Below are 19,609 nucleotides of genomic sequence, written 5' to 3'. Positions count from 1 at the left end.
GAGATGTTCTTGTCTTCACCGAAATTTACATAAAGTTGGCCAAAAATAATAGGTAATGCTAAATGGTTGATAATAAAAAAGCTAGAATGAAAGAACTCACTCACCTGTGCCAAGTCGAACCAGTGGGTTCCTCTGCAGGAGGGAGGAGATCATGTGCTGGGCGTCAAGAGGGAGAGCCTCATCCCCTACTGGCCACACTATGTCATCTACAGGACACAGGCAAAGAGACGGCGGAGAGAACATGACTCAACGTACTTGATTAAGAGTTGAGGAAAGTAAGTGGGAACTAAAATCTCTGATCCCTCACCTGTGATGACCTGTCCAAACAGATCCTCCGGAGTGTCTCCAAAGAAAGGGACACAGCCCACCAGGAACTCGTACAGGATGATGCCCATGGCCCACCAGTCCACTGGCTTACCATAACCCTGACGAAGAATGACCTCAGGGGCGATGTACTCTGGAGTTCCACACACCTCAAAACAACAACAACAGATGTTTGTTTACTTATTTTATTTAGGATGTTAGGAGTTATGTTTCAGTATGTGCATAAATACAGTGAAACAGTGGGTATCTCCTGGAAACTGTCTGGCAACCAACAAAGGACTTGATTCTGGGGAGATGAGGTCAACGCTCTTATTTGAATTGCAGTACCAGTTTTTACATAGTTTACAGCCTCTTTAACACTTAATTTAATCAAAAGTGAAGGTAAATGTGCGTGTGTACATACACTACCGTTCAAAAGTTTGAGCTCACTTAGAAATTTCCTTATTTTTTAAGGAAAAGCTCCTTTTTTTCAATGAATATAACATTAAATTAAATTAAACTATATATATTATTGTACATTTGGTAACCGACTATTCTAGCTGCAAACATCTGGTTTTTAATGGAATATGTACATAGGTGTATAGCGGCACATTTCCAGTGTTCTAATGGTACATTGTGTTTGCTAATCGCGTTAAAAGGCTATTGGATGATTAGAAAACCCGCGTTAATGATTACCTGTTTATCCAGGAACTCCCGCGTGTCCTTCTCGATGTGTTCCTCGTACAAGTTTGTGGTCAGACTCATCAGACCCATCTTGGACAGGCCAAAGTCCGTGAGCTTGATGTGTCCCATCGAGGTGATCAAGAGGCTAAGGATGAAGACGGCAGAGTTAATGATGAGCCACATAAACTTTACAGTATAACTCTTGAGCATGTCCTCCGTCTTTACTTGTCAGGCTTGAGATCACGGTGCACGATGCCATAGTTGTGTAAGTACTCCAGAGCTAGGACCGTCTCTGCAAAGTACATGCGGGCCATTTCCACAGGCAGCGCTCCGATATTCTTCAGCAGTGCAGCACAGTCTCCACCTGTCAGCGGAGATAGTTATTGGATTAGCCTTGCTGCCGACAGGAATTGACCATTTTAGTCACCGTGCATTCACATACTCACCCTCTACGTACTCCATGACCATGCATAGGTGCCGGCGAGTTTCGAAGGAACAGAACATGGACACGACGAAAGGGTTCTCTGCGAACGTGAGGATGTCCCTCTCCACGAAGGCCTGCTGGATCTGGTTCCTCAGGATCAGGTTTTGTTTGTTGATCTTCTTCATGGCGAACCGCTGCCGCGTCTCCAGGTGACGCACCAGGTACACGGCGCTGTTTAGGAACAGAGAAGCACATGATTTTCACTCTACGTGTAGCTTGTAAAATATGCCCATAAACCTGATTAATGCTGGGTTTAAAGGTTTTTATTATCATCATCATTATTATTATTATTCATTACATTTATATAGCACTTTACTATATACCCAAAATGTGTACAAATGACCCATAATTCATTATACACACATCCACCCCTCCGACCACCACCATGATCATTCATACACACATATATATAGAGACAAACAACCATTCAGCCCTCACACCTATGGCCAATTCACCTAATCCACATATTGCATGTTTTTTTAAAACTATTTACCAAAGGAAATTACCAATGCAAACATGTTTTCATCAGTTGCAGTTTTCCAGAGAAAAGCAATTTCTGGTACAATTCATTCATCTTACAGCCATTAGCATTAAAGCTTGCAGCAATCACTCGGAACAATGCTCAGTATCATTTATTTCATTTCATTTCCTGCGAAATGAATTGAATGAATGAATTAAATCACCTCTTTTTAAATGGACTTTTCCATTTTAAGGTGAAAAAAACGTAGCAATCCTAATCCTCTACACTCTTAGAAAAACAAGGGTTCCAAAAAGTGTCCCTTCTACAAGGGCTGGGGTTCTACCTGGAACCATTTGCTTCAAGGGTTCTTGGTAACACCAATGGTTCCAGTAAGAACCATTTTGATCCAGAGAACCCTTTAAACCCCTTTCCTGAATAAAGGGTTTTAAAAGGGTTCTTGGTGGAATCCTCCAAAAGGGCCTTTTTATAAAGTTACCACCTGGAGCCATAAAGGGTTCTCCTATGAGGACAAGCTGAAGAACCTTATATGGTTCTATTTAACACTTTTATTTCTAAATGTGTACCCACCCGTATGCTCCATTACTAATCAGCTTGATGGTCTGGAAGTCTTCTTCTGCTGGTGGTTTCAACGCTCTGATCTTTCCCTGTGGATGAAAAAACCCCACAGTGCTGCTGTCATCATCATCATTATTATCATCATCATCATCATCTGTTAGTAAGTATCAACAAAATCAGTGACTGTAAATCTTCCTCATCCTTTCCTTTCCTTGCACGATTTTTGTCTACTTAGCTCGATATCAGCCATTTGGAGGGAAGCCTAATGTTTGGGGGAACGCCCAGAAATTCAAGGAGGAGGATATCCTCTTTTTTTTTTTCCAGCATACATTAGCTAAATTAGACGGACAAATGGACGTCATGCCAAGTCATTAGCAGATGAACCAGACACCGTCAGTGAGATCTGACAGGCCAGACTCTAAACTGTCAATAAGTCAAAGGTAAGGGAAATTGATGAACGATGATGGAAAACGACCAAAGGAATAATTCATGTCTCACCTCCGTGGAGTCATCAGTTTCAGGTGTTAGCGGTCCCTCGCTGTCGTAACTATCGAGGTTTACCATCTCTGATGACACACATATGGTTGGATTCAATTGCAGGCCGCAGACAGTTAATACATTTTAGGAATTAAATCAGGATTTCCATCTCCCGCTCACCTTCAATGGGGTCTCTGGTGAGTCCCAGCTGGCTGATGATGTAACGAGGGATGTCGGTTTTCATGAGATGACCCTCCTTGGCGTGGTCCTCCGCCGCCTCCAGCAGATGGTAAAACTCCTCGGGGTTAAACTCCTGGGAAACATAAAGGGATTTATGACTTAAACTGGGGATTGTCTCTAAATATTCTCTTATGGAAATCAGAATCCAGAGACCGTTTTTCCATTAAAGCTCCCATAGACCGGAAGTTCCGATTAACGCTGTTTTTTTGGTGTGTATCTGCCATTACCTCGTTTATGAAGCCCTAAAGTTTGGAAACAAATAGTTCAGCCACTGCTGAGAACGCTGGGTTTTATTGTATTCTCGGGCTCTGCAAGCGCTCTGAATAAGCCTGGAATCGTGACGTAAGGATCCCGTCTCCTGAACAGCAGATCCAGCAGAAAATATTTTGCAGACTGCAAATCATGTTTATTTTGAAATCATGTTTTGGCATGTGGCGCCACCTACCACCATCTACCAATCATTGCAGCCACTAGAGTCTCAGCTGCCGAGCAACCACGGGTTGCCAGTTGCGTCAGAAAACGAAACCTAAAAGACCTCGATGTTTTGAATTTGAATGTAGTAACCATTTTGGCCACATTCTTACATATGGCATCTTTAAACATCGTTAAAACAATGTTTTGATAATGAGTAGCAGTGCATCCATCGTTCCAGAGGGGGGAGCTGCGCTTCTGAGAGCTGGTGTGTTAATTACTACGTCACTTCCAGGTACCTGGCCAATCACAAGACAGTACGGAAAGCTCTCGTTGAGAGAATTAGATTGAATTCTTGCAGCAACTAGGAGGTTTTTGACCATAAAAACAAGTTAATGTATGTAAATAAACCTCCATAACTCACATATGTGCGATAGCACCACTCTATGGGAGTTTAAACAAGAAAAATGTTGTTGAATACTCGTTTTTGCAGACCTAAAAGTTATATTTTACATGTTGATGTGACCCCAAACAACGACATTTACAACAACACAGGGTCGGGAACAAACAGGAAATGACTGAAATAAATCAGATTTTCCTCAGGAAAACCAGACATATGGTTTTATGTCCGTGCTGTATTTCTGAGCCTGTGGTAAAAGAGGCGGCTACTGCAAGCCCGAAGAAAAAAAAGAAAAGGACACATCCCTGTGTGCAAATGCTATTGGATTAAGAAATATGTCACAGCAGTGGGGCCAAAGACTTCATGCCCTTGCCAGATTACTAAAGCTGACACGGTGTATTGCAGTAGAGTGTTTTCGCCAAGCCCCCGGTCTCTATTGATGCCAAAAAAACATGCAATGAATCACACACACACACACACACACATACACACGCTGCAATCCAAATGCAATGATATGCAGAAAACCGGGATTGGTGGATCGGCTCACTGGATTCAACAATAAATTGATTCTCCGACGTCACGGTCTCAGCTGTCATTTTTCATCAAAAGCCGAGTCAGCGCGCGACACTACTCGGCGGGGGAGAGAAGACACAAGACGGACACGCTGTTACGAGACACGGGGACGCCGGGGACACAGACGGACACAAAGACGTCGAAACCTTGGGAAAATTTCAACTTTAAATGGCACCGTGGTCTAATCTAAATGCAAATGGCGTCGTCACTCAGACAGACGTGGACCGGCTCCTAAACATCAGTGTTTCTCGATTTGATTTTTTGCTGCTGTGTGTGTGTCATTTTTACATTACACCAGAATGAGCCTGGTCAAAAGTTTGGGGTCACCTATACACAAATGAATAGATAATATGGTCCAGACATTGACTAGATTAGAAATAATGATTTTTATTCCAAATATTACTTTTGCCCTTTCGTCAAAGAACCAGCAAACCTGTTTTCAGCTGTGCTAACATCATTGCACAAGGGTTTTCTAATCATCCAATAGTCTTCTAACGCCATTAGCAAACACAATGTACCATTAGAACACTGGAAATGGGCCTCTATACACCTATGCACATATTCCATTAAAAACCAGACGTTTGCAGCTAGAATAGTCGTTTACCACATTAACAATGTATAGAGTGTGTTTCTGATGCATTAAATGTTATATTCATTGAAAAAAGTGTTTTTCCTTCAAAATAAGGACATTTCTAACTAAGTGAGCCCAAACTTTTGAACGGTCGTGTATATCAAGAGACAGCTGTAGCCCACGATGGACAAACTAAATATTTCAGTGAAACAGTAAACCAGGGGTCTCAAACTCAAATGACCTGGGGGCCAATGTGCATCTATTGTGGTCAAGAGGGGGCCTAGAGAACAAAAAGTGTTCTCAATATTGCATCATGATATCACACGTATACTTAATAATACCATTTATGATGCAAAATTAATGTATTAATATCAAAAAACGATATTTATTTTTAAATTACTTTAAATATAGCGTGGACAACTGTAATTAAAATTTGTACCAGGAGCCGTTTTGGGGCCACTGCCATTCGTGGTTCAGGCCCTAACAAGCGTATTTATATATGTAATTGAATGTTGTATATGATGCATTTAATAATGGGATAATTATGACCAAATGTCTTATTATTACTGTTATAAAAAAACATTGCTAGCAAACATATATTATATTCTATCACCTCGTTGGCAGCTGTGCCTCAGCTACACACTGTGTTTAAAAGACGGTGAGGTCGTGGGCCATGTTTTCATTATAACATGATATTAAGTGGGGGGGCCGCATGTAATCGATTGGGGGTGCCGCATGTGGCCCCCGGGCCGCCAGTTTGAGACCCCTGCAGTAAACACTGGAGTTAAAAGTGTGCGTTTTATCTTACCAAACATTCCAGGAGCCTCGCAGGACGCGAGATGATGATGAGAAGCTTCTTCACCAGCTCGGTGACAAAGGCGACCTCGCTGCTCTCCGAACGCTCGAAGGCCTGACGAGAGAGACGAAGAAAGAAAGAAAGAAAGAAAGAAAGAAAGAAAGAAAGAAAGAAAGAAAGAAAGAAAGAAAGAAAGAAAGAAAGAAAGAAAGAAAGAAAGAAAGAAAGAAAGAAAGAAAGAAAGACGTGTTAGCATTTAGTAATAGTGAGACAAAAGGACACATATGGGGGACGCAAGGCAAGAGTTTGAAACTGTCAGTTATGAGAATATCTGACAATGAAAATCACAGCAGACACAGTCAGACTGCTCAGAGCAGAGCAGACAGCCCACAGTAATCACAGTCGTCTAATCAAGTCGTCAAAGTGGAGCTGCTGATGAGAATGAGATTCCCCCCGATGCCTGTTATCTCCTACCGGCAAATCACAAGCTCAATTAGCCGCCGCGATATCAATCTTCAATCTCTCACCAGTGGCAGGGTGCGTTTGGATGAAATTCAACACTGTGTGTGTGACTGATGTCATAGAAGCTGCTTTACAAACTATTACTCTTTCACAAAGTGAATAAGCTGTGTATGTGTGTCTGGGTCCTCGCAACCACCGTGCTGCCAGCAGGTGGCGCTATGCCCTCGACTTCGTTTACGTTTGCTGATGATTTCTGACTGATGATCTCTTGTACAGTTATTTTGCAGATGGGACTTTCATTTACGGGTAAAAGTTACAGGCAAACACTTCCTGTTTCAGATGGCCACGCCCCTTTTGAATGAGTGAGACGTTTGCTAACTTTCCTTCTTTGATGCGTTAAGTGCAAAATCGACTGTGTTCAGATGAGTTCCTTTATATGTTATATTATATGATATTATCTTATATTTAGGGCTGTCAAAAGATTAAAATCTTTAATCAGATTAATCACAGGGCAGCTGTGGATTAGTCACGATTAATTACCATTCGTAAATATTCCAGAAAAATAAAAATGTTCTCTTTATACTGTTGATAGACAAATGAAGTATGTGAAAATATAAATGTAAAGAACAACAAAATACTGTAAATAACTTTTAAAAAAAACGACATTAAACTTACTAAAAAAATAAACATTACATTGTAAAGAACCCACATTATAAGACAATATAAATATATAGAAAAATAAGATAATAAAACATAACTCACATTATAAACTTATTATATCATATTATGTTATATTATGTTATGGTGTATCATATTATGTGATATAATATCATATTATATCACATTATATCATATTATATCATATTATATCATATTATATGATATTAGGTTTTGTTATATTATATTATATAGCACTTTTCTAGTCTTGGTGACCACTCAAAGGTGCTTTAATACTGCTTCGTCAGGGGCAACCTGGTCTTGCCCAAGGACACATCGGCATATCCACTAGCGGTGCGCAGGAATCAAACCCACAACCGTCGAGTTTAAAGACCCCACCCCAAGATGGACGCCAGTTTTTTCACCGAGTTTCATGAAATTTGGTGCAACTTAGTTTTGGCCTTTGGGGGGCGCTACTGGATCATTTTGCACCAAATTAACGTATTACCCTTTTTTAATAACGCTTTTCGCCATTTCTGATTTGTGTGTCGATTCTCGTCCATTTTCACCAACGAAAACACGATCATTTCAGAAGAAAAAAAAAACAATTCTAGGAGTTCCAATAGGTTCTCGCTCTACTGTGAGAGTGCTTGAATAACTTATTAACTATTATTATTAACCATTGAATACTAATGTCATTACTTACTTCATGAAGGAGCTTCTCCAGATTCTGCTGCAGCTCAAAGAAGTAGACGGAGGTGATGAGGCCCTCGCGGGCTTTGGCCAGGCAGTCTCTGGACAGCTCCACGATCTGATGGTGTATGAAGCTGAGGACTCCGTCGGCGAGCGGGAGAACATTTTCGGGGGAGAAAGCCTGGCTGAACTCGGCCAGCCTGCCCTCCATCTGCGCCGTGGCCTGGTGGAGGGAGGCGACGACGCGTTAGAAAAAAACACAGACTGAGATTTAATTTCTTCAGAAACGTTTGTGACTTCGTAGAAAGCTATTTAATCTGCGGCCCGAGACAGTGGGATTTTGTTGTGTGAAGAAAACACAGCCAAAACAGCTTTTACCTTAAATGAACTATGAGCCATAATGGCCAATTTCCTAGAGCTTGATTAGTATCATGAAGGAAGCTTTTACCCCATTTCCTTTTGATACCGAGGGACTGAGATGAAGAAAAGAACTGAATGTTTTTTTTTTATTTCCAGCTGTTGGACTGTAGCAGCTTTCATAGATAAACTTCTCTCTCTGACAGGGTTGAACATGTCTGGCTGAGCAGTGTCGCATAATCTCATTTGTCATGGTTTTATATTCCCCATAGCTCTGCTTTTTAGCGTTTGGATGTATGATATTAAACATTCATGCACGCAGATCTGTGAACTCAATCCAACACACAACATAAAAAAATCAGACTGTGTGTCCGTGTGTGTGTGTGTGTGTGTCCGTGTGTGTGTGTGTGTGTGTTACCTTTGGAAAGCGCTCTTTGTACACATGGTTCATCATGACGATCTCATTATCATAGCAGGAGGAGGAGCGTCCTGGGCTACAGAGAGAAAAGAACGGAGAAACAGTCAGAAAGATGAGGCTTTTTCAAACTTTACGTGTTATTAATGTATAAATACTGCTGTATAAAGATAGTTGGGGGAGAAAGATGTCTCCTTTGCCTTATGTATGGGATGTTTTGCTAATGCTAAAGTCATAAAGGCAACAAACTGTGCATTAGAGCAACAATGAAGTGTTCTTTTTGGATTCAATTTGTTCACTATTTATTTCCTGTTGCGTTTCCTGTGCCCAGATCATCCGATTATCCCTATTTATCCACTCTCTCTTATCTCACCTTGACCTCTGACCCCTTGCCAGGGCATCTATTCTTTTTTCCAGCAGTAATAATAATACTTATTATTATTATGAGTTTGTTTTCTTGTGCATGTTTTCCTCCATCTCTGCCGTTGCCTGCTGACGTCGGTTGGCTTGGACCGATTTCATGTGCTGACTTTGTCTTTTTCTCCGGTTCAGAGACGTGTTTTATCTTCACAGTTTCTGTCTGAGTCTGCTTTTCTTTGAAAAAAAAAAAAACAGCATCGGCCAGCTGTCAAGGGCGATTTAAGACATTTAAGATGTATTTAATTAGAAAGATCCGAAGCATATTGATGACCATATCAATGCAAAAATGGTAGAATTAGTCAAAAGGCTACTTTACAGATCTGGTTCTTCTTAAGCCATCACTGGAGATGTGTTATTATTTGTATGTATTAAAGCCAGAATGTTATTCATATCTTTGACTTCATAACACCTGTTTACTGATTGTTGTATAGGTAAATGAGGCTTTGCACAATCACCTCGAGTAGAGGCTAACAAGCAAGTCCAAGCTTGAGTTTCTTACATAATTTCAAAACTTAGGATATTGCATGAGGAAAAGAGGCTTTAAAACCTTCTTAAACAGAGATTCTATTGGTTTTAATGTAGTCGTGGAACAGGACAAAAAACAGGACAGTGTTTAGTCAAAGCTGCTGCAGACCTGAGGCTACGGGAGCGCAGCCGCATGTGAGGAGAGCTGCGTCCTCCGTCATCGTCCGTGATGCTCTCAGTGCTGCCAAAGTGCTTGGATAAGAAGTGGAGCTCGTCCATGGTCGGCTGGAAGGGCAGCTGATGGAGACGCTCCTGTGAGGAGCTGGAGGACTGGAGGAGTAAAGAGGAGGAGGAGGAGGAGGAAGGAAGGGAGGGAAGATATAAGACAGGGTGGAGGAGTTGGAAGGAACATTAATGACACAAACCAGACCAAATCAAGCACATTATCAAAAATTGATCTGAAGGACAGTAAGAGTTATTACAGTTACAGAACATTAGCCTCAGGGTCACAGACAAAACCTGAGATTCAGACCAGATTTAACCAGACTTAAATGGATGACTGAAATGGACTTTTCTTTCATACTTTACTATATTTCCATTGTGGGTTTTTATTTTTTGGATTCAACAGAACAGTGTAATATATTTTTCCTTGCTATTTCAGTTGAGAATGACATTTCTGCAAACTTTTGAGCTTATGAGACGAGACATCAGGACATTCACACGAAAGTATTCTAAAGGTGATAAATCCGCAAGCATGATTTGGTTCATTTCCAAATAAGAAATATCTATTTTTTAAAGAGATATTTATTATTATTATTATTATTATTTATTTATCTTTAAAACATATTTATTCAGTTTAATACAGTTTTTTTTTTATTTTTGCGTGTTTTTATTTGGTATGTTGTGATTTATGTTTCATGATTTTCATGATTTTTACCGTCTGCTTTTAATGCTGTGCGTCTGTGATGCTTTTATTTTGAAAAGCACTTGGGTTGTTGTGAAGGGCTACAGAAATAAAGTACATAACATTTACATTACATCTATTTGGACACAACCCACAAACCAAGTAGTCAATATACACCTTTAATTGTATTTATTTAGGGCCGTACCCGTTCACTATGTGCTAGTTAAGCTAATTCAAACTAAATGTACTAAATTATAGGACGACAATTTGCTTACATTAGAAAAAATATAATTCATTTATTTTAAAGTGTGTCAACCATTTCCTTTTGTCAGTCTAAAGTAACTGCGTAACCACGGAGACCCCTCCAGCCTTCATAGTTCTCCGTCCAGGTGCCGGATACGCACTGCAATTTCCCGCCCGATCAGTAGGGGTCACTATGCAAGGTTGTTGTGCTTCTGGCTACAGTGAGCAATGGCGTCTAAGAGAGAACGACTGTTGTTGTTGTTGCAGCTGAAAAACATTGAAACAGTGGCCGTTTCTCGGCCATTTAGAGTCTAAACATGTGGTTTGTGTATTAAGATATGACGTATTTATAGTTCGGCGGCGACGTTGTCGGCCTGTGCTGAGGACCAATAGCAGCCCTTGTCGTCTCCGTTGTCCCTTGACGGAGTGACGGACACGACGTAGAACACTTTACGCAGGAGTATACATTGGGCTTAAGAGGAGAGCAGTAACTCACTCTAGGCCAGAGTTTCTCAATCCAGATTATCAGGCTTCTGCAAGGACACGTCTAAACCATGCAGGGCAGTGGGTCTCCAGGACGTCTGCTCGCTCTCAGCTCCAACGAGTTATCGCTCTCAATTGTATTTGTGTGTAAAAAACAGAAAAAACGCTGCAAATGCTTCGTACCAGCTTTAAACAGAAAAGCCGAGCAGCGAGTGCCACCTGCGCGGGGGAAATTCTACAACATATCAAATAGCAAAATTTTGATACCTCAGGAGTAAATCTCATCACAAACAGTAAGTCAATAAGCAGCCTGCTGCGAAACAAGATCTAATAACGAACAGAGAACAGAGCCAGAGTCTAACATTACCAGAGAGAGCGTGGTGAAAGGGCACAGGGATTAAGACAAGTATTGAATACTAAACCCTCTATAAAACTGGATACTTTTTCATATAAATGTTAATTTACAGCAGTATAATAATCTTCAATTCCAGGTCAGAGGTTGATTTTTTTTTAATATTAACATATTAGTTCCTGCTTAATGGCGTTTAAACGACACTAAGAGGGAATAATTCTATTTACCGTAGAGCTGGGAGTGTTGGTGCCATATCCAGAAGAGGGCAAAGACGCCAGAGACCACCGCCGTCCATCCGCTCTGCAGGGAAAACACACAACATCACATAATTTAAACAAACGCTCAACCCAAAGTCATCCACACATTCTGACATAAACACAATAAAACAAGACCAAACCCAGCGACTCACGAGAGGCACGTCTCAATTTCAGCGGCCACTAAAAGATTCCACAATGACTTATAACACGACTACTTTGTCCCTGGAGCCGTTTCGTCAGCGAGGAGAACACAGGACACAGAACACTCACTCAGTTTGCTTCCGCACACTCAGATGGCACAGTTGACAGGCAGACAGACGGGTTTGATAAATGAAGAGAGGATTTATAGAAGTCTGTGTCTGACTGAGTGACAGTGGTGATTAACTGTCCAGGAGCCACTTTTTTAATGTATTATCCTTATTTAATTCTGCATTATTTCATAACAACACACCGCATGGCATCCATGTGTTATTGAACTAATCTAATCCTGTAGGTATTTGCTTCCAGTTTGAGGATTAGTGAGGTGAGGTGAGGTCAGACAATACAGTTGACCATTAAGTAGGTGATTATTAACATACATAAGTAGCTTACTAGCCCTTTATTAGTAATGTATTAGCACCTTATTCTACCTCTATTATGACATGAAGTAAGATTTTTCCAACATAAGGTGTTAATCCATGCTTAATATTTACTAATAAAGGGCTAGTATGCGACTTACATGCATGTTAGTAAGCACCTAGTTAATGGTGAATATGTGTTACCGGAATAAGCTATATAATGAGTACACTCTTAGAAAAAAGGGTTCTAAAAGGGTTCTTCAACAAGGGCTGAGGTTCTACCTGGAACCATTTGCTTCTGAAAAACCCTTTCCGGAAGAAAGGGTTTTTCAAGGGTTCTTGGTAACACTAATGGTTCCAGTAAGAACCATTTTGATCCAGAGAACCCTTTAACCCCTTTCCTGAATAAAGGATTTTAAAAGGGTTCTTGGTGGAAATCTCCAGAAGGGTTCCAGGTGGAAAAAAAAGGCTTCTCCTATGACAGGGGTCTCAAACTCATTTTCACTGAGGGCCACATCAGCATAATGGTGACCCTCAAAGGGCCAGATGTGACCGTCATACAGAATAAATGTAACTAAATGTAACCAAATATAATGTAAAAATAAAGGTAACTACTCTGTAACATATTGATAAATAACTATCTAGTGGCGGTGCCATCACTTTGCAGGAAACACAATCGCCATGCATTGTGGGAAATGTAGTTTATGGTTAACGCACGCCTTAAAGCAGCACAGACCTATTTCAACACAGATTTTTAAGACCAATTAATCGCTCGTTGGCCACATAAAATGACGTGGAGGGCCACATCTGGGCCCCGGGCCTTGAGTTTGACACGTGTGTCCTATGAGGACAAGCAGAAGAACCTTATATGGTTCTACTTAGCACTTTTATTTCTAAGAGTGTATTAGGATTTGTTGTGGAGTAAGTGATGTCAACTGGTGAGGTCAACCACCCATCATCAGCACCTGTGTCTGGACTTCATGTGCCCCCCCCCCCCTTGTGTCCAAGCACCAAGCACAATAAACACATCCCAACTCAAGCCCTCCTCCTCCGTCTCATTCAAAACACGCAAACAGTACATGTTTAGCGATATAAAGCAGTGACCTTCTGGAGGAGGCAAACGAGAAATGTGCCGGGTTGCTGGGAGAGAAGTTCCGCGGGCTGTCCAGAGGGCTGCTCCCTGATGAAGACGAGAAGATACAAACAGATTATTTAGAGATACAAGAGAGCATTAAACAAAAAAAACCCTGCCATGACAACGTCAACAACTATTTATAATTATTACGAAGTGTCTGACGGGGCGTTATGGTGTGAAATTGATTTTGATTTTTTGCCAAACCATTAAGGCCCAACATTGATTTATAGACGTGCGAATGTTAGACTTCTGTTTGCCTCGTGCTGTGAACAGTAATGAGGCTGTTTTTGATGAACGGGCTGAGACATTTGATCATAAACGTCACGTATCAAGCTATCAAAGGAGCAGCTGACGTGAAGATGCCAGAGGTTACAACATAAGAAGGGTCGGATACGACCTCGCACGTGCTAACATTTCTGAACTGTTATTGTAATGTTTTAATGTCCGCTCTGTGAGCGCTTGAATTGCTCCCTGGGGACAAATAGAATTTGGCTGAAAAATAAAGAAAATGGGAGTGCTGCTCTTGGATGATGACGATGATGATGATGATGATTAGTGCAGCTAATCCATGGCAACATTAAAAAAAAGAAAAAAGAAAACAATGCTTTGTGTCTAACTCAGGCCAAATAACATCATACCCATACCAATAAATTTTTTTTATAAAAAACACATCTTGTTATAAATTATGACACAGGATCAACTAAGACACCAGTGAAAGTAGAAAGAAAGCAGGAAAAAAAGCGGTCGCAATATTATTAGAATAAAGTCGTAATATTATGAGAAGAAAGTTGTAATATTACAAGAATAAAGTCGCAATATTACAAGAATAAAGTTGCGATATTACAAGAATAAAGCTGTTATATTACACAAAAAAAGTCGCAATATCACAAGAATAAAGTTGCGATATTACAAGAATAAAGCTGTTATATTACACAAATAAAGTCGCAATATTACAAGAATAAAGTTGCGATATCATGAGAAGAAAGTCGCAATATTACAAGAATAAAGTCGCAATATTACAAGAATAAAGTTGTAACATTACAAGAATAAAGTCGTAATATGGGAAAAAAGTTGCAATATTATTAGAATAAAGTTGTAATATTATGAGAAAAAAGTCATAATATTATAAAAATAAAGTCGCAATATTACAAGAATAAAGTTGCAATATTACGAGAATTAAGTCACAATATTACGAGAATTAAGTCACAATATTATTAGAATAAAGTCATTAAAACAAAATGAGAAACGTGGAGCAATTACATTTTAAACTGAAATTAAATAATGATACAATATCTCTTAAAATATTACAATTTCTTTCTCGAAAGATTACATTTTCTTTTCTTTGTTGTTTGGCCATATTACTCAAAAAGTGCTGAAAAAGTATTGTTTGTGATTCAAAGGTACAGTAGAGCTGCACAGTAAGTAAATGACATTAGGATGGTTTGTGGACCTGTCTGTCACTAAGAGACAAAGAAGTTCAAAGGTCAGGCAGATGAGATAAAGTTACACACCGAGGTGTCCGGGAAGAGGCAGAGGTGAGTGTGGACGAGGCAGCGTGGGAGAGGTGGTGGTCAGGATCAGACTCTTCCTGTTGCTTGTACGACAGCTAAAGAAAAGAGAGAGAGAGAAGTAAGTAGCAGCACAATCACCTAAAGGTGTGCAACAGCAGGGCTCAACTGTGGAAGCGCAGCAGTGATAAAGAGGATTCAATTTCCTCAGTCATTCATCCCTGTCGGCTCAGATAAGAAATAAGGAAGAGGGGGTGGAAGAAGATGATGATGATGAGCGACGGAGGGAGGGAGGGAGGGAGGCAAATTTGGTGAGATTAGGAGCAAGAATCATGGGATAGAAGAAAGAATAAGGATTAAAAGTGTGGGGGGATATTTCAAGAAGAATATCAGCTTTTCTGTAGCACTTAATACCACGTCAGATGTGACTGTGGCATCACTTTGTATTCACACACATTACAGCTTTTTTTAAACGTGCACTCCTTTTCCCTCAGGATACTGAACCCCTCAGCAGCAGCAGCACAGAGTGTTATTTGTTCAAAGGGCTTTTAATGCGTGTTCTAAGGCAACGTGAGGGGCATGAATATATGCAAATAAAACACAGAGAACTAACAAAACGCACACTAAACAGCGTCGTCTCATCTCTGCACTCAGTGTTTGATTTGTCAACTCTGTCTCAGCTGTGGTCACGTGGCTTCACATGTGAGCGGGACACACACACACACACACACACACACACAGTAGAGACGTGAATGGACTGAGATGAGATCATCATCACGTGATGATGCCACAGAGGCTATAAGACGCTGTGAGGACTCATTAAAAACCACATTTGAATATGAACAAATCTTAAATCCTCCCCTATTGTTAACATGGATAGAGATAGACACACACACACGCATGCAGAAACACACACTACTACACACAGTGTTAACATATGGCCTCTTAGCTCTAGTGAAAAACACTGAATCGCCTCGACAAGCTGACGTTAGGACATCACACAGTTTCATTTGCAATGCTTTCGTTTACATTAGATACTTTAGACATGGTTAATTTTTTTTAGTACGCTGGACTAAAATGGAGCAATAGGAGGGACAAACTGGACAGAAAAAAATATTTATTCTTTCAAGAATAAAGTCGCAATATTAGGAGAAAATCTGTGTTTGTGCTGCTCGATTAAAGACGTGCAGATCCACCAAGTGCTATTGTGCCATTTCACACTTTCTAAATTGGATCAATTACATTCATAATCGCACGCACGCACACACACACACACACACACACACGTGGTCCTGTACGCCAGATACCAATCAAAGCCTGTGTGTGTGTTCTTGTATTTGTGGCAATGTGAGGACCATATATAAAACATACACAGTGAGGACATTATTGGATGGTCCTCGCTTCCTTAAAGGGCTTTTTGGGGGGGGTTAAGACCTCGTTTGTGGGTGGTTAGAGTTAGGGTAAGGGGCTAGGGAATGCATTATGTCTACCAGTGTCCTCACTATGGATGTTGTGGGGACCTAAATATGTTCACACAGTCACATTATGGGGACTAGTCGTCCTTATGGGGGACAAAATGCAAGTCCCCATCATGTAATTCACTACATTTTAAGGTGAAGACGTGTTTAAAGGTTATGACGAGGTTAGGGTTAAGGTAAAGGCCAGCAGTAATTATGGTTAAGGTCAGAGTAAGTGTCCACAAAATGTCAAACGCAATGTCCTCTGAAGTCATGGAAACACACCAGACTGTGTGTGTGTGTGTGTCAGGGTCCTAAAAATGTAAAAATAATTAGTAAGTAAATTTGCTTGATCAGACTTAAGAGAAAGACCATTTAAAAAAAAAAAAAAAGGACAAACCAAAGCAGCAGTGTTAGTCTTGGTGAATGGATTTTCAGTGCAGGAGGAAATCAATGGAATTCGGGTCTGTACACACACACACACACACACACACACACACACACACACACACACACACACACACACACACACACACACACACACACACACACACACACACACACACACACACACACACACACACACACACACACACACACACACACACACACAGTGCTTGGCCTTAAATTCCCCCTGTGATGGAATGGTGTATCCCACCTTTCGCCCTATGTCAGCTGAGAATGGCACAGCTCCCCCCCCCCCCGCGATCCTCATGTGGAGGATAACACGGTAGAAGATGGATGGATGGATGTCTGCTACACCGCCGTAATCACGTGAGCGATGTGGACATTTATTAAGATAAGAGAAGCAGAAAAACTACACGAGGAGATAAAGGTTGGTGTCAGAGCATGAAGTGACAGACACTGCTGGTCAAATCTCATATACTGAGGCTTCAAAGTGGGAGTTGAGAGGACTACATGCAGCATCTCTTATATATCGTCTATGGCTGAGAGCTAAACCAGCGTGATATGAAAGAGAGAAGAAGAAGAAGAAGAAAACGCTTAAGGCGAAAACTGCACAGAACTGCAAACTCAGTAGATGTGAGGGGGAGAGAAATGAGGAAAACAAGAACAAGAGAAGGAGCTGTAGGTTGAAAGTGTTCCCAGTGGTGCTTATCACCCACCGTGCAAGGTAAACATGACCCAGTTTTTTTCCACCATCTCTCGCTCACACACACACACAAACACACACAGAGAAATACATGGGGGAAATATTGTTCACTGCTCTAACAAAGGCAGACAAGCAGGAGCCTTCATCCTCGGCATGTTCCACCCTTTACCTAACAGCACGGGGACCATTAATATTGATTACACCAAACCACACATTCGCGTGAGACTGCACAAACGCAGCTGTGATATACACAAAGACAAATGGAAAATACATGCGAGGAGATCTAAAAAGGACAAAGAGCATGAGAGAGAGAGAGAGTAAAAACAAGGCTAAACATGAAAAATGATTGTGGTGGATAAATCACTGCTGGTGGAAACATGAAAGAGACAAAACACAAATCAAGGTTTTTACTTTTCTGTTCTTTGACAGAAGAGGAGAAAGACTTTTAGTTGCGATCTACAACAATGCGGCTGGGGGAAACGGGGGAGTGACACGAGTCGCACGAGGACTCGTTGTCACGCAGCAAACAGCACGGAAGACTTCTGATAACGACCAGGGACCATAAAGAAGGAAAAGGAGGGAGGAGGGAGGAAGCAGCGCTCATTATAGAAGTCACACAAGTTCACTGCTGGAGGGCGGAGAGAGGGAGACAGAAGGAGAGGACAGAGCGACATCACCAGGTAAAAGGTGAAGAAGTCACTGGGACTGGAAACTGACATTTCAGGAGGAGACAGACGTTTCATCCCTGCAGCAAAGCATCAGCAAGCAGTGGCAACCGGTATCCCCTCATGACATATACAGTATATGACTTATATATGAGTAAAAAAAAAAAAAAAGAAAGAAAATCAACAAGCATGACAGGTTTAGGACAAAAGAACATAGGGCCTGATCTACTAACAGGGCGCCTCTCAGACAGGCAAAATTGCCCCAGTGCACTTTGACAGTGAGCTGACTGTCTTCTCAAAAACAAAAAGTATCTCGGAATAACTTGAAATTTACCATCATAATAGTCGGCATCGCCCTGAACAAGGATCCGTTGAAAATATTTGCAAACCTCTTAAGGAATAATTTTGATGAATTTTTGAAATTCAGGAAACGGTCATTAAATCGTAAAATACAGTGAAAGTAATTTTCAGTTTACACTGTATTCTTCATTTACAGGGCAAAACTGTACATTTCAGTGACAGTAAAAAGATGTTAATTTAACAGTATCATAATGGCAACCCAGGTGCCGGTTCTTTACTGTTTTTTTACAGGAAAATTTCTAACATTGCAGCAGCCAAGAGAAACAGCAATACAATAAAGTGCAAATTTAAGCCAAACCGTGTATTTCAGCTGCAATGATGCAGTGATGAAGTGATCAATCCTAAACAATCATTTCAGTTTTCCTTAGCCTCAGCGGTCAAGGTAAGAACATTATGTATATGCTGTATGGACAGCGTATCGATCCTTGTTTTCCTGCAAGTCTCTAAAGTAGGTGAGTAAATCATTGGGTCGTGACGAGAGCCTGAGGCAGGACACTGTCCTCACTTACCTCCATCACTGAGCACCATGTTAAATGTCAAAAATCTGCTCTTATATAAAACGGCGAGGGGGAGAAACATGTCAGAGAGGCATCATAACCCCCCTGTCTTTTGTGTTTTCTGTTTTCTGTGGGGTCTCAAACATCAGCCACGATGAAACACTCGACTACTTTCTTAACCTTTTTTTTTCCCCCCGTCCTTTCATTCAGCGGTCGTCTCAAATCTAGTCTGAGGAGCTACACAGCAGCTGACAGTACCAATTTCTGTCAAGCTCCGCGCAAATGTAGCGCCGTCGGGAAGTCTGTGTCCTCAAAAGTGTTCTTTCTGTAAAGAGAAGCCCCAGGAGGGAGACAGTGGGGGGTAGAAAGAGAGAGGAGGAGGAGGATCAAAGAGAATAAGAAGAACCCTATTATTCTAACAGGAGAGGAATGATGGTCGCCCTTTGCTGGAATCGGGAGCTAATGGAGGACGGAGCACCTTCTGTGTGCTCTGCGGGAAACAGCGCGACACTTTAAAGCAGAGGCTCCACAGTGTGAGTCAGACACTTCAGCCTCTTTGTGACCTTCTTTACGTGTAACCGACTCAGTCAAGTGTATACTGTGTTTGTGTGTGTGGATACGTGTAGCACACACACA

The 19,609-nt window shown here is 41.1% G+C and overlaps 1 protein-coding gene across 1 annotated transcript in view; it reads right to left on the bottom strand.

Annotated features, from left to right (window-relative positions):
- The window catches only part of LOC310933100 (microtubule-associated serine/threonine-protein kinase 1-like), a gene marked incomplete at both ends in the record, with an annotated part of 45,625 nt that overhangs the window by 8,166 nt on the left and 17,850 nt on the right, over positions 1-19,609 (bottom strand). The window contains 15 exons of the mRNA XM_083896522.1: positions 105-206; positions 308-473; positions 1,000-1,132; positions 1,213-1,351; positions 1,434-1,642; positions 2,520-2,596; positions 3,006-3,073; positions 3,165-3,297; positions 5,988-6,089; positions 7,801-8,010; positions 8,563-8,638; positions 9,614-9,774; positions 11,654-11,726; positions 13,345-13,420; positions 14,887-14,981. Of these exons, the coding sequence (XP_083752648.1) occupies positions 105-206; positions 308-473; positions 1,000-1,132; positions 1,213-1,351; positions 1,434-1,642; positions 2,520-2,596; positions 3,006-3,073; positions 3,165-3,297; positions 5,988-6,089; positions 7,801-8,010; positions 8,563-8,638; positions 9,614-9,774; positions 11,654-11,726; positions 13,345-13,420; positions 14,887-14,981 (1,820 nt within the window). The remainder of the gene's footprint in view (positions 1-104; positions 207-307; positions 474-999; positions 1,133-1,212; positions 1,352-1,433; positions 1,643-2,519; positions 2,597-3,005; positions 3,074-3,164; positions 3,298-5,987; positions 6,090-7,800; positions 8,011-8,562; positions 8,639-9,613; positions 9,775-11,653; positions 11,727-13,344; positions 13,421-14,886; positions 14,982-19,609) is intronic.

The sequence above is a fragment of the Microchirus variegatus genome, assembly GCF_963457635.1.
Source record: "Microchirus variegatus genome assembly, chromosome: 10".
NCBI classification, from domain to species: domain Eukaryota; kingdom Metazoa; phylum Chordata; class Actinopteri; order Pleuronectiformes; family Soleidae; genus Microchirus; species Microchirus variegatus.
Note: the sequence above shows the minus strand (reverse complement) of the source record. Positions and strands in the feature narration are given on the sequence as shown.